General features: G+C 48.0%; 1 protein-coding gene across 1 annotated transcript in view; it reads right to left on the bottom strand.

Annotated features, from left to right (window-relative positions):
• TRIOBP (TRIO and F-actin binding protein) overlaps window positions 1-22,067 on the bottom strand; it is a 72,439-nt gene that overhangs the window by 5,008 nt on the left and 45,364 nt on the right. Inside the window, exons 14-22 of the mRNA XM_069082111.1 lie at window positions 16,786-16,854; window positions 16,045-16,134; window positions 14,565-14,674; window positions 12,443-12,971; window positions 12,157-12,267; window positions 4,412-4,559; window positions 3,635-3,737; window positions 1,989-2,148; window positions 1,405-1,518 (exon numbers count right to left, since the gene is read on the bottom strand). Of these exons, the coding sequence (XP_068938212.1) occupies window positions 1,405-1,518; window positions 1,989-2,148; window positions 3,635-3,737; window positions 4,412-4,559; window positions 12,157-12,267; window positions 12,443-12,971; window positions 14,565-14,674; window positions 16,045-16,134; window positions 16,786-16,854 (1,434 nt within the window). The remainder of the gene's footprint in view (window positions 1-1,404; window positions 1,519-1,988; window positions 2,149-3,634; window positions 3,738-4,411; window positions 4,560-12,156; window positions 12,268-12,442; window positions 12,972-14,564; window positions 14,675-16,044; window positions 16,135-16,785; window positions 16,855-22,067) is intronic.

The following is a 22,067-nucleotide window of genomic DNA, read 5'->3' as shown; positions in this document are numbered from 1 at the left end:
CTCTCTCTCTCTCTCTCTCTCTCTCTCTCTCTCTCTCTCTCTGTCTCCATCTTTCTCTTCTCTCTCACCTCTCTTGTTATTTATTTTATATTTGTAAATCAGCAAGGCCAGAGTTTGAATCCCAGACACTAACTAGTAGTGTGACCATGGACAAATGTCTTTGCCTCTATCTGCCTCAGTTTCCTACTATGTAAAATGGTGGTAATAAGAGTACTTCCCTTCCAGGGTGTTTTAAGGATCAAATGAGATAATTTTTGCAAAGTACTTTGCAAACCTGAAATCAATACATAAATGCTCTCAGTGATGATGATGATGATGGCTTGTGCTAGATGGCCCCGGGGCCCCTTCCAGTTCCAGCCTCCAGATGAGGCCTCCCTGGGCCTCAGTTTCCTCCTCTGTAAAATGAGGGGTCTCTGTGGGCCCCTCCAGCTCTGGAGCTGGGCTCCCAGCTGCTCTGAGCATGACAATGTCCTGTTTCCCCATGGTGTCCGTGTAAGCCCTTTGGAGGCCGAGGAATAATTCCCCAACTGTTGAGAGAAGGGCCTGTTCTAGCTGATTCTTAGGAGTAGGGATTGTCTTATTCTGTGCCTTTGGGTCTCTAGAATCCAGCTCAGTGCCTTGAATATAGCAGGTGCCTAATAAATGCTTGTTGATTAATCTTGAAGGCCCCTAGAGCCCCTGATCCATGATTTCTGGCTTCTTTTTCCTCTCCTGTGCCTAGAACATGGTGGATCTTGAATCCCCCTTTCTTGACTATGTGTGAGCCTGAGAAAGGCACGTCTGTTAAAAATAGGGGTGATAATAGTACTTAATGCATATAAAGTTCTCAGTGTTCACAGGTCTAGAGCTGGAAGGGACCTCAGTGGCCATCTAGTTCAAGTAAACAGGCCCTGAAAGGTAAAGGTGCACAAAGGCAAACTGAGGCAAGATTTCAATCCCATTTAAAGTACTGGACAAATGCTGGTGGTTATTTTCATATTTACTACAAATAATTATGATGAGCTCATACTGATTGGGTTTCTTAATCAATTTCAGGCTACCCTGATAGGACACTGCCCAGACCCACAAAGGAAGGGAATGAACATATTTGATAGGTTACAGTAGGGAAGTATGTGATTACCCAGAGGGTTGGGTTTAAAAATGGAAGAGCCTTCGGCAGTCATCTCCTCCAACCCCCTCTTTTACAGATGAGCAAACTGAAGCCACAGAGGTGAAATTACTTGCCCAAGGTCATGCTGGTATATAGTAGGTGTTTAATAAGTGCTTGTTGAATAAAAGTGTTATTGATTGCCTTTTCTCCCAAACCAGCCTGGGCACCAGGGCTCTTTCTCGTCATCTCAGCAGCAGGAGTGGGGGGGCGAGGGTAGAGAGGGGAGGGGAGAATTGGGGGGGGCTGTCTCTCACCTCCAATTCACAGGAGCTCCTCTCATTGTTGTGTCCTAGGCCTTCACTCGATGCCTGGGAGGCAATGAAGTTTCTTAGTAGGCCGATCTCTTCTGACAGGCGTGAGTGAAGCTCCTGGCAAGCACAGAATCAGAGCGCTAAAGGGTGCTCTAGTCCAACCCTTCATTTAACAGAAGGGGAAACTGAGGCATAGGGTCACACAGGTAGTGATAGAGGCAGGTCTGCCTCTGAACTGTGGGGACACACAGAGTCTGCAGTGGCTGACGACAGGGAAAGGATGCCCATTGAAAGTTTTCATTTTAACCCCAGACACTGGGCAGGGATCTCGTGGGGCTGAGCTCCATCCATCTCCTGATTGGCTGGGGGATTTTCTCATAAGAGGCCAGGACTTCTGGAGACCTGGTGTGGGAATGGGCTCTGTGCTGGGACACCCCTTCGTACCTGCCCCTCTCCCTTGTGCTGGACACCCCTGCATATCAGCCCCTCTCCCCTGTGCTGGACATCCCTGTGCGCCTGCCCCTCTCCCCTGTTCTGGGATACCCCTCTGTGTGCCTGCCCCCTCCCTGCCCTGGGCATCCTCCTACCTGGTTTTGCCGAAGGAGCTCCTTGCCTTCCTGCTGGCAATGCCGCAAGATGCACTCTTGTTCCTCTGCCTGGCGGTTCAGGTCTCCGATCTCTAAGCACTTTTGGGAGTATTGCTCAGAGAGAACCTGCAATTCTCGCTTCAGAGAATCCATATCAGACCTGGTGCCCGGAGAGAAAGGGCAAGGAGGATAGAGACAGAGAGAGAGTACGTGAATCACCTCCCAGCTGTGGCCAGTCTAGCCCTCCATCCCAAGGCTCCCACCTCTTCAAGGTAGTCAGAGCACAGAGGCCCAGGAGGAAGGAAGTGGCTCATGACCCTCATGACTCCCCACTGGGGAGGCGATCAGGCAGGACAAGTGAGGCCTGGCTTCCACTAAGGCCAAGCCATTCTCAGAAGGCCCATAAGCCTCTGCTGAGCCACAAGCTGGGTGCAGGTGTGGAGAAAGAGAAATAAAACAGACCTAGAAACTGGAAAACTGAGGCATTAACCCCACCTAACTCTCACAGGGGCAAGTCATCACCTGTGGAGCCTCTGTGTCTTCTTCTGTAAGATCAGAGTTACCCCAGATTAAGGACCTGACCTGGGTTCCCCAAACCTGTTCTTAAGAATCCTTTGTTCACTATGGCTCAATAGAATTGGTTTCCTTTGTAAAATCTGGCATTTTATGCTTTTAAAAACATTAATCTAAGAAGTCAGTGAGCTTCACCAGACTGCCAGAGGTGGCCAGGGTACATGCAAAGGGTTAAGGACCCTTGGATTAGTTCATATTTTTAGATCCCTCCTAGCTCTGCCATCCCCTGTTCTGAGGCCCCTCTCAGCTCTGCCATCCCCTGTTCTGAGGCCCCTCTCAGCCCTGCCATCCCCTGTTCTCAGGCCCCTCCCAGCTCTGCCATCCCCTGTTCTCAGGCCCCTCTCAGCTCTGCCATCCCCTGTTCTGAGGCCCCTCTCAGCTCTGCCATCCCCTGTTCTCAGGCCCCTCTCAGCCCTGACATCCCCTGTTCTGAGGCCCCTCTCAGCTCTGCCATCCCCTGTTCTCAGGCCCCTCCTAGCTCTGCCATCCCCTGTTCTGAGGCCCCTCCCAGCTCTGCCATCTCCTGTTCTCAGGCCCCTCTCAGCTCTGCCATCCCCTGTTCTCAGGCCCCTCCCAACCCTGACATTTTATGACTACGCATCCAATCTGGCATCTACTGGTGAAGTGTGATATTGCAGCTATCTGCCACTGTAAATACCCAGATGCCAGTAAATTTGGGGAATATTAGGGTTTGGAGGTTAAAGCACACTTGGGGCTGGGAGAGTGATTCCATGAAGATGGGGAAGGGGACGACTAGAATTGACTTAGTGCAAGGTTTTGTATTGGTTCAAAAAAGTCAACGGCTACATGTTCAGGGTGTTCACATACACCTCGGAAATCAGCAGATCCTACAAATCGGGGCTGGATTTATCAGTTGATTGTCTAGACTTAAGAGAAGGATGGGGGAAAATCTGATCACGCAGATTGTGCTCAGAAGTGTGTCTTCTGCCTAATTCTTCCCCCCGGAGAGACAGATGTTAAATATTCACCAGCAGACCCCTGCTTAGCTGACTCAGAAAGGGGAGCCACTGGGCCACCCGATGAACCCCATTTGTGTACGTTCACCCTCTTACTGGTGCTGTTTCCAGAGGCTCTCTGGACCTTGCTGAAAACTCCGTGTCTTTCCCAGCTCCTTGTTTAACTCTTCCTTGAAGGCTTTCTTCATGGCTTCAATGGCTGTTAGAGAAGAGAGGGGAGGGCAAGCGGCAGCTGTCAGGATCACACAGGCCCCAAGCTTGCCTTCCTTTGAGAATGTCTCAAGTGAATGCTAAAAATTGTTATTGTGTAACTGAGGGAAAATAAAAGACTAAATAAATAATTTTAAAAAATTAATTATATTAAGAAAAAAAGAATGTGTCAAGCCATTCAGAGCTAGGTTTTTTGGTAACAAACTTTTTGGGTCCTAGTTTCTTCAAATGGAAAAATCAGAAGGTTGGACTCTACCCTCTGTGGTCCCTTCCACTTCTAGTTTCCTCTACTGCGACATGAGGGGACTGGACTAGATGGCCTCTGAGGCCTTTTCATAGCCTGTTATCTCTCTAGGCCCCAGTTTCCCCTTCTGGAAAATGAGGCAGCTGGTCTCCATGATGGTTTATGTTTCTTCTAGCTCAATGAGCAGGGGGGCAAGATGGGCTCAGCCCCTCATTGCCTCATCTTAGGCAAAGTCGCTTAATGTCTCTGCCTCAGTTTCCCCACCTGTCAAATGAGGGTCTTAGACCAGATGATGTCTCTGAGGTTTCCTCCCCACTCTGAAAGTCTATTGGTAAGAATTCCCTTCAATCCCCACCGCTCTCACTAGGTTTCACATCCCAGACTTGGAAGGGCAGGAAAGACTGAGGAGGGGGGCTCACCTGAGGCTGTGGCTGCCGTCTCCTCTGCCAAAAGCCACTCCTTCTCTTGTTGCAGCCGCTCTAATTCCCGTTTGTGATGCCGCTGCAGTTCCTCCATCACCTGCTGGTGGGATGACTCCATCTCCGCCAGGCTCCGCTCACAAGCTTCCTGCAGGGGCCAGAGCAGAAGGATCATTGAGGGGCAGCCATGGAGGAGACCCTTTGGGTTTTCTAGAAGCAGGCAGACTGGGATTCTGAGAGGCGGGGGTGAGGAGGGTCTACATTTGTTCTGTAATACATACCTGCAACAAATGCTGAATTTATATGATTTATTATTTATATGCAGTTTACAATTTATATGAACTATTACTTTAAAAGTTTTTGACTGTTTACAATTTAGAAATAGATAAAAATTATTTTTAACAAAAACAAAAACAATATTAACAAAATCTTGATTTCTACAATATCTTTCTACATAGTTCATGTTTTACAAAATACTTTTTATATCTGTTATGGCCCCTTAGAAACATGTGGAACTGGGGTGACTAGGTGGCCCAAAGAATAGAGCACTGGCGCTGGAGTCAGGAGGACTTGAGTTCAAATCTAGCCTCAGACACACTTACTAGCTGTGTGACCTTGGGCAAGTCACTTAACCCCAATTGCCCTGCCTTCTCCCCTCCAAAAAAAAAAAAAGAAACACGGGGAACAGTTTCTGCAAAAGGACAGGACACAAGACGGAATATTATGCTCAAGGAGGATGGATTGGAAAGAAGGGTGAAAATGGAAGCTGGGAGCTCAATTAGGAATCTACTGTAATAGTGTAGGCAAGAGACAATGAAGGAAGAAAGAGGTCCTAATGACCTCAATGAGAGTGGTTCTGGTGATAGTGTAGAAGGGATAGATACTACAGATGCTATGAAGACAGAAGGAATAAGATTTGGGAATAGACAGGATGGAGTAAGGGAAAGGAAATGTCTTTCATAGGATGACTCCTGGGTGACTAGAAAGATGGTCGTCTCAAAAGGAACAAGGAAATACGGAGGAATAGCAGGTTGAAGTGGTATCGGGGAATGAGCTCTATCTTGGACACATTAAATTAGAGATGCCTATAATACAACAACGATGAACTGTGAAAGACTTAGCTCCTCTAATCAATACAATAATCCAAGTTAATTCCAAATGACTCAGGGTGGAAAATGCTGTCTAAATCCCGAGAGAAAACTGATGAACTTGGGGTATAGATTGAAGCATATTTTTTCACTTTCCCTATTTTTCTTGCTTTTTTTTTTTCCTGAGCAACGTAGCTAATATGGAATTATATTATGCATGACTTCACATGCATAATTGATATCATATTTGCTTGCCTTCTCAGTGGGTGGAGGAATGAGAGAATTTATAACTCAAAAAATTTTTAAAAATGAATGTTAAAAATGAATAAATAATAGTTCCCCTCTCCTCCCAGAAAAGAATTCGAGATGCCCATAGCATATCCAGGAAGAGATATATACATTGTGATTCCATGAAATTGAAGATTTGTTTTTTTCCAAGAACAAAGTCAATGCCACTAGAATGAGATGAAAAACATTTAACTTGGGAAAATCTTTGCATCAAATAAATAAAAATTTATTATCCAAGATATATAAGAAAATGATATAAGCATATAGGAAAAGCGATTTTCCAATAGGCAAAGGTCAAAGAATATGAACCCATACTTTCCAAAAAGTAACAACAACCATGTGTAAGAATGTTCCAAATGATGTATGCTGAGAGAAGCACATGTTAAAAGAACTCTGGCAGCTCAACTCACATCCAGGAATCGGGCGAGCTTGACAACAAAGGAAAACGACAAATGTTGGAAGGACCTTGGGAAACAGGCCCATTGACAGACTGTGAGGGTGCCCCATCATCTTGGAAAGCAATTTTAAATTACACTAAGAAAGTGACTCACAATCCTACTCTTTGGGCCAAAGGGCCCATTGCTCCCAAGGAGGGCAAAGACAGAAACAGAGATCCCATTTACATCAAAAAATTCCTAACGCCCTTTTTGTGATGGTAGAGGACTAGCAACAGAATGGCGCATGTCAATTGTGGCTCAGTGAATTGTGATACATGAATGTCATGGAATATGACTGCACCACCAGAAACAATGAAGAGAAAGATTTCAGAAAGGCACAGGAAGATTTCTATGAACTGATATAAAATAAATCAGAAAAATAATGACTACAATAATGTACAAATTATATTATGGTAACATAAATGGAAGGAATGCAAAACCAAACTGAAGGCTGTCTAAAGACCGAACTTGGATCTGGAAAAGAATTCAGAAAACAACAGTAAGATAGACTATTGTGCTGGGAATCAGGAAGACTCATCTTCCTGAGTTCAGATCTGGCCTCAGACACTTACCAGCTGTATGACCCTGGGCAAGTCACTTCACCCTGTTTGCCTCAGTTTCCTCATCTGTAAAATGAGTTGGAGAAGGAACTGGCAGAACAATGCAGTATCTCTGCCAAGAAAACCTCAAGTGGGGTCACAGAGTCAGACATAATTCAAACAATCAAACAACAGCAGCAGCCTTCCCCCCTCCCTCTTTGTAATGGTGGCATGCACATCTACTCATATCAATACTTTGATGTATTGGTTGGTCTTAATGAACTTTTTTTTCTTCCTTAAAAAAAAAAATTGTTCCAAGAGATGGATGACTGGGCGGAGAAGAAGGTAGGAGTAGGGGAATATACTCAGAAATGAGGTTGATGTAAAGGAAAAGACATCCATTTTAAAATGAGTATAAACGAGCAATGGTAGCAGAGGTTATGTGACCAAGAATGAACATGAAAGAGGGCCAAGTCCTATCAGGATGGCACCAGGAGCCCAGGCTGACCCACAGCTTCCAAAGACACCAAAACAACCCAAAAAAGGCTTCCTTTAAGCTATGTTGGAGGCAAGAAAATAACTGAAGGGTCAAGGCTATGACCAGCAGTGGAAAATAGATAGAAAATGAGCCCTCTCCACTCCCAACTTCCCTCACTGAGGTGAGTGATCCACAGACCAGAAAGGACTGAATGAAAAGGGGGTTAATGAGGGAATTCAACCCAAGATAAGCAGGAGGTGGTAAGAGGACACCTGGCTGCCCTCCACCAGGCGAGTCACCTGGTCCCAGTGAACTACATCCCAGGGCACGGAAAGAACAGGCGGATGTGATTGCCAAGCCGCTATCCGGAATCTCCAAGAACTAGAGAAAGACCACGGCGACGGAGGAGGGCCGATGTCATCGGGTAAAGGTGGATGCTGAAGAAATACATGCTGGGGAGCTTGACATGTCTTTCTAGCAAAATGCTATGGTGAGGATGAATACTATTAGATATGATTAGGAGTAAGAAGCAATATGGTGTAGTCTATGGTGCTGATCTCTAAGCAGGGGGATCTGGGTTCAATTCCTGGCCATGTGCCCTGGGCAGCTAAGATCGTGAGTTCCAAAGACATGCCAGCCTGCCTTGGTAGAGGGAGCTTTCCTACAGCAGTAATATCAAAGGTCTAGCTCTCATCTCTCGGTATTATTAATTTTAATTAGACTGATGGCTTGGGATGCAAGGAACACTGTAAGCCAGAATGGGCTGATTAAGAGTGATGCTAGACAAACTGAATTTCCATCTTTGGGATCACCAAGGGGGTATACCCCACTATGCCACAGTCTGCAGCATTTTCTTGATTTTCAATGAAGCTGGCAACAAAAATCTCTCTCTTGTGGAAAGATGGAAGGGTTAGATAATAATGAGGTTTGATCGATTTGGTATTGAGTGACTCACTGAGCTCAGGGTGATTAATGGATTGAGGTCAACCAGAGCAGGGGTTCTTAACCTGGAAACTGGGAGCTTGTGTTTAAAAATAATCTGGGGGCTACTATGCAAACTGTGGATTGAGCACCAGCCCTGGAGTCAGGAGGACATCAGTTCAAATCTGGCCTCAGACACTAGACTCTAGTTGTGTGATCCTGAACAAGTCTCTTAGCCCAAACTGTCTCACAAAGAAAAAGAAAATTTAAACTGATTAAGAAATAAATAAAAATGTTCTGATAACTGTATTTTGATATAATTGTTTTTCAAATACTATATATTTTATTTCCTGCATTTTAATAAAAAAAAACCCACTGTTCTGAGAAGGGATTCATAGATCTCACCAGACTGCAAAAAAGAGAGAGGTCTTTAATATTCTGTCCCAGTGAACAGGGTTCAACATTTTTCCTGAAGATTAAATGGGCATTAATTAAACACTTGCTGTATGCCAAATGTTGGGGATACAAAACTAAAACAAAGAAAGTCTGATGATCTGGACGTGGGCACAGGGAGGAATACTGGAGGGTCTGATAACGATCAGATCTACGGAAGAGACAGATGAAAGGCGTGAATAAAACTGGCCAAAGGAAGCAGGATTCAGAAAGGTCACGCGGGCAATTCTTGGAGATGGATCTAATCAGATGATGGCAATGATGATGGTTAGCGGTGAAATTACCCTCCAAGACTTGCAAAGCACATCACACTGATCCCTTCTTTTGCTCTTCAAATCAACCGTGTGAGGAGGGAGCTGTTATCTCCATTTTACAGATGCAGAAACTGAGGCTGAGAGGCAAAAGATTGTCATGTGCTTAAATGAAAAGTCCTACGTTTGGGTTAAAATGAACTACATAAGAAGTGGGAGGGGGCTATGTGTGCTCAATAAATGCTTGTTAATTGAGGGATTGGAATATAGCTAGAAAGTAGTGCCTGAGAAAAAGACCCATGGGCTTCAGGGAATTGTATCCTCAATGAGTCAACAGTGGGGAAGGGAAGAAATAAGCATTTATTAAGGACCTCCTATGCCAGGTCCACTACACTAAGGGGCTTATAGATATTATCTCATTTGCCCAGTGGGACAATTGCCAAAAAAAACCCCAAGGCCACCATGCAAGGGGTCCATGGTTTTGTCAGTGTGGGGGTCTTCTTCACTGACCTCATCTATTTATTACCAGGTACACAAATCCCAGATCCTGGGATTTGTCAGAGACACAGGGGGCACTCCGCTGCAGAGTCTACAAAAACCCAAAAGGGTGATGGTCCTGCCCAGACCCACTAGGGTCCTCTACCCTGGCCAGATCTCACCTGGGTACCATATTTTAGGATGGTCATTGATAAGAGAGTGGCTGCCCAAGAAAGTCACCAGGGCTAGTGAGGGATGGGAGACCAGGTCTCACTGGAATATTAAGCCTGGAGAAGAGAAATGATCTGCATGTAATAGAGATTCAGAATTTCATATACAACCGTCCTGTTCGTGCAAGGAAACATTCACATTTGTTCAATAAAGAAAATCTAGAGGGGAGGAAAGGAGAAGGGAAGATTCAGGTAAGGGGAAGCATAATGCCATCACGGGAAAGAGGGATTAGCTTTGTTATACTTGGCCCCAGAGGGTAGAACAAGGAGTCCTGGGTGGAAGGTACAAGGAGGGAGACTTGGGTTCTACGAAAGGAAAAACTTTCCCACAAGAAGTGTCCCAAAGTGGAGCCAGCTGCCTCAGAAGAGGCCCATCAGTGGACGTTTTCCATTGGCAGTCGGATAAGCTCTCGTCCTTGTAGAAAGGAGGCTTGCTCAGTGTGCACTGGGCTGGCCGGGCACTGAATTCCCTTCCAAAGCTGACGTTCTGTGGCTCCAGCCCCCCAACTTTTCTGAGCACTGGTCTCACCATGGCTAGGTAGCTCCCCATTGAGAGCTACCAGCTCAATGACAGGGGAATAGGCAGATTCTCAAGCTCCTAACCCTGCTCCAGCTAATGGTCCCCTCTCCCCATCCCACAGCCTCCAAACCCCAGTGGTCCCTGACTCCTGTTACCAAACCTTGTCCCTTGTGGTATCTTACCGGGTCTGGCTCTCTAGCCCATCCCTGCTGGCACTATCCTAGCCCAGCATCTGGTCACACTCACCTTGGCTGTGGGCACAGCCTCCTACCTGTCCTCCCTAAATTGTCTTTTCTCCCCACTTACTCCAATCAATTAAATTCCATTCAACTCAACTCAACTCAGCAAGCATTTATTATAAGGACCTGCTCCAAGCTAGGCCCTGTTGCTAGCCCTGAGGATACAAAAGCAGAAACAAAACAGCCCTTGCCCTCAAGGGGTTTCCATTCTACCGGGGAAGTCAAACACAAACAAAAATAAGTAGATACAACATATTAAGGGAATGCAAAGTAGCAAAGGAGGAGAGAGCTCAGAGCTGAGCTTTGGAGGAAGGCAGAGGCAAGGAGTGAGGGAATTCCAGGCCTGGGGGAAACCATTTGTACAAAGGTGCTGAGTGGGAGATGGGACCTGGAACAGTAAGAATTGAGAGAAGGCCAGTGGGATGGAAGCAGAGTGTGGAAGGGGAGACGTGATATGAGGCTGGAAAGGTAGGTGGGAATCACACTCTAGAAGGCAAAGGTTTGGGAATCCCAGTGAGATGCCACTCTGCATTTTAGGTAAGTCAACCTGGGGCTGCAAGGAATCCTTTTGTTACAGCCCTTGTGAAATTTCATGAAAATTCTATGAAAAAGCTGCATGTAACAGAAATTCATCGTTTCACATCTTAAAAACAGAAAATCAATCGGACAGCTGGGTGGAGGAGGGAGACCCTGGATTCAGGAAGACCAATTAGGAAGGAAGCAATCGTGATAATGGTCCAGGGGAAAGGGCCTGAACTAGGGTAAAGCCAGTAGTGGGAAGAAGGGGCACCAAGACTTTGTAGCTGCTTGGACGTAGGATGGGGAAGGGAAGTTTGATTGACAGGGAAGGGTCAAGGATGATTCCTTAGTTGGAAAGGTGGGTGACTGGGAAGATGGTGGTGACTTCACAGGAAGAGGAAAATTAGGAGGGCTGCCCAATTAATCTCCCTGCTCTGATAACATCACTCTCCTGTCCCAGGGACCCATCAAGGTCACCCTCTTCACTGCATCAGATTTAGAGATGAGGGAACTCTAGAAAGCTAGGAAGGCAGTATGGGGTAGTGGCTAGGGTATCAGACATGGGACTCAATATTCATTAAGACCTGAATTAAAGTCACATGAGCTAGGGAACTCGATGAGCTTCTCTCAGCCTCAGCTTTTTTCATCTGTAAAATGGGGCAACTGGATTCAGTCTGACTCTAAATCTATGATCCGATCATTCTAGTTCAATCTCCAAACCTCATTTTACAGATGAGGAAACTGAGGCTCAGAGACATTAAATGAAGTCAGGACAGTGGGTTAGTGTTTGTTATTCCCAGAGTGGTGGAGTGCTGGGAATGGAGTCAGGAGACGAGGGTTTGAATCACACTGCCTTCGTAGCTGTGGAGACACGAGTGAATCACTTCACCTCAGTTGTATTCACCTGAGAGATGGGCATGACAAGGGCTGAACTAGTTACCTCACAGAGAATGCTTGACTGGGGTAGAGTTTGAAAAGTGCTTTTAGAACCCTGAAATGCTATGCCATGTTCAGCTTTTGTGGTTACTTCATTTCAGAATCTTGTACCAAATGTTGCTTTTTAAATATCTGGTGCACGTGCTGTGAGCTGGAATGCTGTTCAGCCGAAATGCCAGGAGGACCCCACCCAGCAGGTCTCCAGCCGGTCCTCTGGCTTGGCCCCTGTCACTACTGGGATGGGGAAACACCTACACTCTCTGGGGGTGGGGGGGACAAAAAGAGAGGAGCTTGGTCGAGAGGCACCCTGCGTTGGGCAGTCCTCTCTCCCATCCATGCCCCGGTCAGACCAGTCCCATTGCCCTTTACCTGGGAGATATAGCCCCGGGGGATGTGGCCATCCTCAGGAGGTTTGGCTGTGTCCCGGGAACCATCCCCTCGGAGACGACAGGACTCCAGCTGAGCCCGCAAGGACTGGACCTGTGTGAACAGCGGGGTGGTCAGTGCTGGGGGCACGTGAGCAGGATGGAAGCAAGCTCCTGCTGGCAGAAGGGCCCTGGTGCTTCATCAGCAGGCGCGCTCTCGGAAGGCCAGGAAGCCAGGAGACTCAAGCCTCCCTCGGTCCCAAAGAACCAGGAGCCAGGGAGCCCCGTACCTCCTTCTCCAGGGCCTCCATGGCGTCGCCCGAAGACCCCTTCTGCTCCCCTTTGCTCTGGGTGAGCAGAGCCGTAAGGGGCACCCGCTTGCTCTCCCTCAAAGGCAGCTTCTCCAGTTCCAGCCACTTCTTCTCGATCTCGTCGCTCAGCCGGCTCTGCTGGTCCTCGCTGAGGCGGCCCCCAAGGACCTTGCGGGGCCCCTCGCCCGCCATGGGCTCGCCAGCCCGGCTGTCCGTCGCCTCGAACCACTTGCGGCGCTCCTCGGAGCGCTGGGCCAGGTCTCTCTCTAGCTCATCCTGCTTGGCCCCTCGGTCGGAGGCGCGGATGCTCCCTACACGGCGCTGCGGGGTGCCCTGGGTCAGCGGGGAGAGCTCCACATAATCGAAGGACTGGCGCTGCCCGTCCGCCTTCCTGTTGGTTCCCCGGCCTATGACGTCCGAAGCCGGGCGCTGCTCTTCGGACTTCAGGGAGCCCTTCTGGGAACTGTAACCATGGATAGCGTTCTCTTTGTTGCTGCTGTCAGAGAGTCTGCGGAACAAACAGACGGTGCAGTCAGATTCTATTAAACAGCACTACTTTCGGTTCCCTGAACTTGACAATCCGTTTCCTGGCCCACGCTTTTGCATAGGTTGTGCCCCCCCGTGCCTGGAAGACACTCTCTCGTCTCCACCTCTTAGCATTTTTAAACTCATTTGAGGCTCAGCTCAGGGGCCACCTCTTCCAGGAAGCCTTCCCTGATTCCCCTCAGTGCCAGTGCTCTCTCTTTCCTCAGAATCTATTCTATTTGTCTGTATAAACTCTCCCCGAGGAGAATAGCAACTCCCTGAGGGCAGGGAATGTTTTCTTGTTTTGTCTTTGCATGCCCAGCACCTAACAGAGCCTGCCTGATAGCAACAGCTTAATAAATGCCCCCTGGATTGAATTTTCTCTCAGTGTGACATTCTCCACAGGTAGAACTATATTGTCCGAAAGGAGGCAAATGATGATAGAGTAGTCGAGAGTCAGGATGGCCTGAGTTCAAATACCATTCTGCAACCCACAGCCTTTATGACCCTGGCCAAATCCCTTTGCCTCTCTGAGACTCGTTTCCCCACCTGTGAAATGAGGGGGAGCATAATATGCAATCTCTAAGTGCCCTTCTAGTTTTGTATCCTAGGGAAATGTTGAGATAAGTAAGAAGGTAGGTGTCATAGGTAGAAAACTGGCTTTGGAGGCAGTAAGCCTGGGGTTCAAACCCTGGTTGCTGTTGACTCTGAGCAAATCATTTCATCTGTCAGTTTTCTCATCTGTAAAATGGGGCTATAGGGACTCAAAACTTTAAAAATCGTTTTGACATGTAATTGGGGAAAAAAGAAAATATTATCGGGACTAATAATCAAACCAGCCTCACGGGGTTACAGTGAGACTCAGAGGAGGCAGTGTGGTTAGAACACCTTGCAAGCTTTAAGGTGTTTTGTGTTCAGTTTTTTCAGTCGTGTTTGACTCTCCAAGACCCCACTTGGGATTTTCTTGGCAAAGCTACTGGAGTGGTTTGCCATTTCCTTCTCCAGTTCATTTTACAGATTTGACATCTAACTGAGGCCAACAGGGTGAAGTGACTTGCCCAGGGTCACACAGCTAGTAAAGGTCTGAGGTCACATTTGAACTCAGGTCTTCCTGACTCCTGGCCTGGCGCTCTACGCACTCTGGCACCACCTGGCCGCCCTTCGGTATTCTATAGATGTCAGTTATTAATGTGCTGGCGATCACTGACATGGGAAGAAAGCAGGGTGATGTGATGCAGCTAGTCATGCCTCTGACCTAGCCTGGTTGTGTGACCCTGGCCAACTCATTGGTGTCCCAGGCAACTCTGTAAAAGATAACCTCCCCAGAAGGCGCCAGCAGGCATCAGAAGGGGGAGCCTCCTCCCCTGGGGGTTCCCTGTACCACAATGTCACAGGGTCAATCCTTGTCCCTGTGAAATGGGGACAACAAATCCTCCCCTCTCTAGCTCTCAGGGAAGCTGTGAAGAAAGACCACTGTCACCCCTGGAGCCTCTGGGCACAGATGGGGGGGGCGCCCCAGAGGAAGCCTGCTTTTGGAAGGTGGGCTCCCCCTCCTCCCTACTGCTGGTGCACATACTTGGTGACATCCGGGGCGTTAGCTGGCCGTACAGTCTTCCTCAGTGCCTCAATCCAGTTCCTTCGGATGCCCGAAGTCATGGCCGACAATGTAAAGACGGCGTCCTTGGTCTGCAAGGAGATCAGGACAGCAGGTTAGCCCAAGCCCATTCCCCTGCTAGATGGATGGCAGCTCCCCAAGATGTCATGTGCCTGCTAGGGCACCTAGGTGGCACAGTGGAGACAGCGCCAGGCCTGGAAGCAGGAAGACCTGAGTTCAAATCCAGCCTCAGACATTTACTAGCTGTGTGATCCTGGGTTAGTAACCTAACTCTGCCTCAGTTTCCTCATCTGTAAAGTGTCAGATGAACAACTCCAATATCTCTGCCAAGAAAACCCCAAATGGGGTCACAAAGAGTTGAACAGGACTGGAAGGACTGATGCACTGTGCTAAGCCCCAGGAATACAGAGTTTACGATCTAAGCCCAGGTAGGACAGAAAAGCTAGTCACAGATGTCACTTTGTTTTACAGATGAAGAAATGAGGGCCAGGGAAGCTAGGAAGTGGCATCGTGGGATTCAAACCCAAATCCAGCCCTCCTCCTCCCACTGCACGTCCAGTCCTGTTCCAAACCCCACCCACGACCTCCCCTCCCTGGCTACTTCCAGCTGTCTTCCTCTGGTCTAACAGTTTGGAACATGTGTATACGCTTTCCCCTTGCAAATAACCCTTAGAAACTATCCTGAGGTCTGGAGCTCATGGAGAGGGAAGAGGGAGCAGACACTGGAATCAGGCATCTGGTTACATGAGGCGACAGAAGAAGGGGGAAAGGAGGGATGGAGGAGGGGGGACCCGGGATCTCTTACAGACCCGTTAGTGTCCGGGGCCAGCTGGGCTAATGAAAGAGCAGGGAGCCTTGTAATCAGTGAGGTTTCAGAAGTGATCAAGGAGAAAGCCTGGGGGCCTAAAAGCAATGTCCCTTAGCCTGGTCCCAAGGAGGATCTGGGGTTTCCTAAGATCATGAGGTCCGAGGCCGGTCTTCTCACATCTACCTCCTTAAGCAGTGAGCTCTCTGTCAGCAGAGGTATTCAAGCAGAGGCTAGTTGACCCCCCCCCACCCCCCCACTCTTCCAAGATGTTGTAGAAGACATCCAATTCCAGAGGATTATAGATTTAGAGCTGGGACCTCAGGCATCATCTAATGCCTTTACTGTACAGGAGAGGAAACTGAGTCCCAGGGCAGCTAAGGTCCTTGTCCAAGGATGAAATAATCACAGATTTAGAGCTACAAGGGGCTTTATAGGTCATCTAGTCTAACCTTATTTTACAGAGGGGGAAACTGAGGCTTTGAAGGGTTAAGGGACTTGCCCAAAGGCCACACAAGAAGCAAACATCAGAGGTGAGATCTGAACCCAGGCCCTGGGTCTCCCTGGAGCATAAGGTATCTCTTACTGGTTTAAGGTTCCAGGATTCCCTATGTCTGGGTCCCTTCCCATACTCACATGGATCTGAAAGCCATAGTTGCGTTGGACAGGGAATTCGGTCACATCGGTACAGGAGCGTAAGTCAATCTCCCCATCCAGTTCCTCAGCCTGAGGCAGAACATGACATGTCAGGGGGCAGGGTGCTCCTGGTCCACCCTGGCCATCTCGCCCCTCCTGTCTCCTCCCTTCTGCTCAGCTCTACAAACACATGACTCAGGTCCTGTTTGGCCAGAGCCCTGGGCTGGGGGGGGGGGGAGGAGGGGGCAGATAACCCATCAGCCTCCTTCCTAATAAATACTCACTCTCCCAATGCAGCTCCAATCTGGGCAAGAGGCATCTGTGCAAGTCTTAGCCTGGGGCTGGGGGAGCTTGGCCATTCTCTTTTTACTTTTGTCTTTTCCCCTATCATTTAAATGTTTTCATCTTTTGTTTAAATATATTCAGTATCTTATATTTTAAATATTAAATATGCTTAAATATTCATTTCCCAACATATCCCTCTTCCCTCCCTTAAAGAGAGCCATGCCTTATAACAAAGAAGAACGAGATGGGGAAACTTAGCAAAACTAAGTGCTGTCAATCTACCATTACATGCTGTGGCCCCCTCCCCCAACACACAGGCCCCCACCTCATCAAAAAGGGTAGGGGGATGACTTCACTCTGCCTGTTTTCTCTGTGAAAGTTCCAAGAAGACCCCAACCCAAGTGGGGAGGACCCACCAGAGGGTGCTCCCGGCCCAGCCTCACCACAAACCATTACCTCTTCAGCATTGGAGTCCCTGTAGTATTTGAGGCTGGAGTCAGTCAGCACAAACCAATGTTTCTTCCACTGTAGGGAGGGAGGGAGAGACTGGGGCTTAGCAAAGGCAGAACACAGGAATGATTGGATCTACCTAATGGCTGGGTGGGAAGACTGTGTAGCCAGGAAGCCAGGAATGTGGCTAGGATTGGAGAGGGTGGGGAGGGGGAGAAAGAGGAGGGGCTGAGCTGCCCAGGCTCTTCCATCAGGAGAAGCTAGAGGGGATCTCCATTAAGGGCCACTACAAATGAATGAGTGAAGGAATGAATGAATGAATGAATAAAGCAAGTTCACTGGTGTATTGAGGGCCCAGATGATGGGAAAATGCTGATGTAGAAATCATAGCTAAATCCTGTGTATAGGGTTAAAAAATCTCTACTCCTAAGAGTTCAGAGAAGAAATCCTCTTGTTGGGTGGTTTCAGAAGCATCTTGGGAGGCCCCCCGATTCCATGGCCAGGGATATTGTTTTGTTTTTGCTAGGCAGTTGGGATTAGGTGACTTGCCCAAGGTCATACAGCTAGTAAGGGTCAAGTGTCTGAGGCCACATTTGAACTCAGGTCTTCCAGACTCTAGCTCGGGTGCTTAGGGCTGTCTTTATTGGGTCCCTTTCAGGAAAGGCGGCTTATTCTTACTAAGAGGAGGAACAATAGCAAACCCCAGTCACTTAGTAACTGTGTGACCCTGGACAAGTCCCCTGATCTTTCTGCACCTCAATTTCCTCTTCAATAAAAGTAGGGTGGGGGGCGGCCAGGTGGCTCATTGAGTAAGACTACTGGCCCCAGAGTCAGGAAGACCTGGGATCGAAACGGCTCTGATACTTAGCACCACAGCCAGAAATAACTGGCTGTGTAACCTTGAGCAAGTTACTTAACCCTGCTTGCTTTAAAAATAAAATAAAATAAAATAAAATAAAAGTAGGGTGGGCTTGAATTATATCAGGGGATCATTCTTAACTTGGTTTTGGGTTCAGGACCCTCTGGGCAGTCAGTCGGGTGAAGCCCATTTTTTCAAAGCCACGTTTTTCGAATGAATATAAAATACCTAGAATTATAGAAGAAAACTAATCATATTAAAATAAAGTGATCAAAGCATTTATTAAAAGGCCAGGCTCAAGGACTAGGTGATCTTCTACCTTTCAATGTCTAACCCTACCATCCTGAGGATTTCCAAGTCTTCTGAAGGGGAACTGGTGTGGAAGAAAGTTGGATTCAAATCCTGACTGCATAGCAAACCACTCTCTTCTTCCAGGTCTCAGTTTCCCCACCTCGTGCCCCTGGAGCCTCAGTTTTCTCCTCTATGGAATGTGGGGGCCTGCCGGGATAGGTGCTCTCTCTGGCACCTCTCATCTTGTTACCACCAGTGAGCCTCTAGAGGGCACTGGAGGGATGCAGGACTGGGTCTGCTGCCCAGGAGGAGGCAGCTGGGGCACAGATGGAGCCTGGAGCCTTGCACCAGCCCAGCCCAGCCCTGGCCAGCTTTCTCCCGGGAGTGGGAAGAGAGGAAGCCAAGAATGTCCAGGCTGATGGCAGAGGAGCCTCTGAACAGGGCTGGGTCACTCACTCCCTGGACCTGGCTGGGACAACATGGATCAAGTCCTAGGCTCATGAAGTGGAGTAAGGGCTAGATGAACTAGAAAGGGCCTTATCTAGTCCACTCTCTGGTTTTATAGATAAGGTCAAAGAGGCCTGGCCCCAGATGAGGAAGGGAGTCTGGGAGAGGGAAAGGAGCCTTAAAGATGGCTGATCTCAGGATAGGAGACCAGAGTTCGGATCCTGTCTGAACTCTTTCCACCCGAGTGACCCTGGGCAAGTCATTTCACCTCTGAGCCTCAGTTTTCCCATATGTCCAACAGAGGCTAAAGATACTAACACAACAATGACAGCTAGCTATCGTGCTTTAAGTTTACAAAACACTTTATAAATATCATCTCATTTGATCTTCACAATAACCCTGGGAGGTAGGTGCTACTATCCTAGTTTACAGATGGGGAAACTGAGGCAGACCGAGGTTAAGCACAGGGCCACACGACAAGGTCTGGGGATTTGAACTCAGGTTTTTGTGACTCTCTATCTACCAAAGTCAAAGGAGGAATTACATGGAAAATGTGCCCAATTCCCCTTCTGACCCCTTTCCTCCAAGCTTTTCCTTTTCTGAAGTCCCATAAACTCAAGGGCCCCCATCACATACCCTGGCACTTAATTACTACAGGCAGGCTAATTGTTCCAGTCTCCTGGGTCTTATCTCTTCAAGAAGAGGAGATTCCCCCAAGGACAAAGACCTAGGCTCCTACTTACAACATTCCTTCCCCTTCCCACATCTCCATATGAAAACACTCAGCTTCCTAGGGCTGAGCCAGTGTAAGGAGAGAAGGGGAAATGTCCAGGGGATGTAGTCAAGCTAGAAACAAGATTTGACAGTAATTGGATCTGAGGGGAGAGGAGTCAAGGGTGACAGTCAGGACGGGGAGCACCAGGGTTTCCTTTTCAGAAACAGGGACGGGAGGAAGAGGGGATATCCTGTGTGATGTGTCCAAGGGTAGTGTGGGTGATGGAAGCCCAGAGCTAGGGATGGATCTAGGCCAGATCCATGGATCTGGGAGCCATGGGAGCCCTGAGTTAGAGACCACAGAGAAAAGAGGGCTTAGGATAGATCCTTGGGGGACACTTTGTGTGTGTGTGTGTGTGTGTGTGTGTTTGTGTGCAGCAAAGGAGACTGAGGGGTGATCAGACAGGGATGGGGAGAACCAGGATAGAGGAGGGTATCCAAAGGGAATGAATAAGGTCAAAGACCACAGAGAGGTCCAGAAGGTCAAGGATTGAGAAATACCCATTGGGTTTGGCCACTAAATCATCAATAACTAGAGAGAGTGGTTTCAGTTCAATGATGAGGTCAGAAGCAAGATTTTGCAGAGGTTTTAAAAACAAATGGGAAGGTGTAGCTAGGTGGTGCAGTGGATAGAACACCAGCCCTGGAGTCAAGAGGACCTGAGTTCAAATCTAGCCTCAGATGTTGATTAGTTGTGTGACCCTACACAAGTCACTTAATTAACAAGTCATTTAATTGCCTCCAAAAAAAAAAAGTGAGGACAGGAAATAGAGGAACCAATTATAAATGGAATTTTTTTGGTTCTTAATCATTTTTAAATTTAGTAGTTTATTTTTCCCCAATTACATGTAAAAACAATTTCAACATTCATTTTTTTTTTTTTAAGCAATTGGGGTTAAGTAACTTGCTCAAGGTTACATGGCCAGTTATTTCTGGGTGTGGTGCTAAGTATCTGAGCCCGGATTCCATCCCAGGTCATCCCGACACTGGAGGCAGTGCTCTCACTCGCTGAGCCACCTGGCCCCCCCTTCAACATTCATTTTAAAAGTTGAGTTGTAGATGGAATTATTAAGGAATTTAGATGAGAAAAAGAGAGAAATGTACCCCCATTGGCTGGCAAGGATGGTCAGATCGAGTGAAGGTTTTTTAAGGCTGGGGGGCACGTGGGTATATTTTTAGGTATCAGGGAGGCAGCCAGTGTCCAGGGAGAGATTGGAAACCATGGGGATGATAGTGGGGGGAAGGGAGGGAATGGGACCAAGGGCACACATGCAGAGCAGTTAACCTCAGGAGGAGAGGGGCCACATCTTCATAGGGGACTGGGGTAAAGGAAGGGCTCATGAAGGAAGATGTCTGAGAGCTGTGAGGAGACAAGGAGACTAGCCTCCATGTTTCGAATGAGGGAAGAGGCAAGATGCTCCATTTTGGAACCCAAGGCCCCACCCAGTTCTGCCATGTTCTATCTTCTCTGACCCCTCCCTGCTTTGAAGTTCTGGGCTCCTGAGTAATCAGTTATTCCTACAAAGGAAACAGCTGGCACTAAGGTGTGTCATGTACGTGTGTTTGTATACACGCCCAGTTCTGGTCCCATGAGCCCTGGGAGGAGGAAAGGACCCTGGGGTGTGTATCTGATGGATTGGGATAGGTTCAGTTAACCCCACTCTGAAATACTGAAGATCCTGACCAAGCTTTGGGGAGATGGGTGACTCAAGACTGAATGCAGCAGGTGATGCACCTGGAAGAAAGAGGCCAAAAGGACTGGAAATTAGGCCAATTTCACTTACTCTAGTCCTAGACCTTGGGGATCCAAGGTCTAAATCCCCTTTTTAATTAATTAATTAATTTTTGAGGCAATTGGGGTTAAGTGACTTGCCCAGGGTCACACAGCTAATAAATGTCTGAGGCTGGATTTGAACTCCAGGGCCAGGGCTCTATCCACTGTTCTACCTGGCTACCTCTAACTCCCCTCTCTTTACAGATGAGAGACCTGAGACCCAGAAAGTGAAATGGATGGGTCCAAGATCACAGACATAAGCAGTAAATAGCCAAGGTCAGATTCGAACCCAGGTGCTCCATCTAACAGTCCAGGCTTGTTTTCACTTTGGCTCCCTCTTCCTCAGGCAATAGCTTGGAGTCCTTGAGGCCAGGGCAACACCTGGTGGTACAGATAACCTTCCAGGGCACTGGGCCAAGCCCCACACACCAACAAGGGTGCAGGGTCAGGACAGAACTATGGGGGAAGGGTTCCATGGGCATGGGGAACAGCTAGGAAGGAGTCATGGAGTAGGCATCCTTCTGTACCTGGCCCAGGGGCAAGCAACATAGTCACCAAGACAGGTAGACAGTTCTCTGCACAATCCTGCTTAACCTGGGGATGGAGGTGGTCTACACTGGAGTTCCTGGGGAAGCCTAGGGTCAGGGTCCTAGAGCTGAATGAGTAAACTGAGACCCAGAGAGGTTGAACTAGAGCTGGGAGCCATCACCTAGTTAAAACTCCTCCTTTTGCAGATGGGGAAACTGAGACCCAAAGGAAATGACTCACCCAAGGTCAAAGGAGCCTAGATCTTGAGTTAGGGGTTCCTGAGAAGTCATGGACTCCCCTGATTTTACAGAGAGAGGAGACTGAGACCCAGTTAGGTGACTCACCCAAGGCCACACAACCAGAACTCGTCAGAGGTAAGATCTGAACTCAGGTTTCTTATTGATGAAGAAGAAAACCTAAGATAACACTGTGTAAAGTCCACTTCCTGCCCTAGAAAGCTCAAGGCCCTGCCTCCCCCACCTGAGACAGTTTGCTTTTTCTGAAGGGGAAAACCCAGGGCTCAGTATGAAGGGGAAGTGGGTTATTCAATGGGTATAACCCAAGTCTTCTGACCTAGTGGGCAGAAAGAACTGGAGGGGGAGACTTGGGGTTCCT

Source organism: Petaurus breviceps, unplaced genomic scaffold (genome assembly GCF_028583685.1).
Source record: "Petaurus breviceps papuanus isolate PSGF00001 unplaced genomic scaffold, PetGlider_PUasm1.0 156, whole genome shotgun sequence".
Taxonomy (NCBI): domain Eukaryota; kingdom Metazoa; phylum Chordata; class Mammalia; order Diprotodontia; family Petauridae; genus Petaurus; species Petaurus breviceps.
Note: the sequence above shows the minus strand (reverse complement) of the source record. Positions and strands in the feature narration are given on the sequence as shown.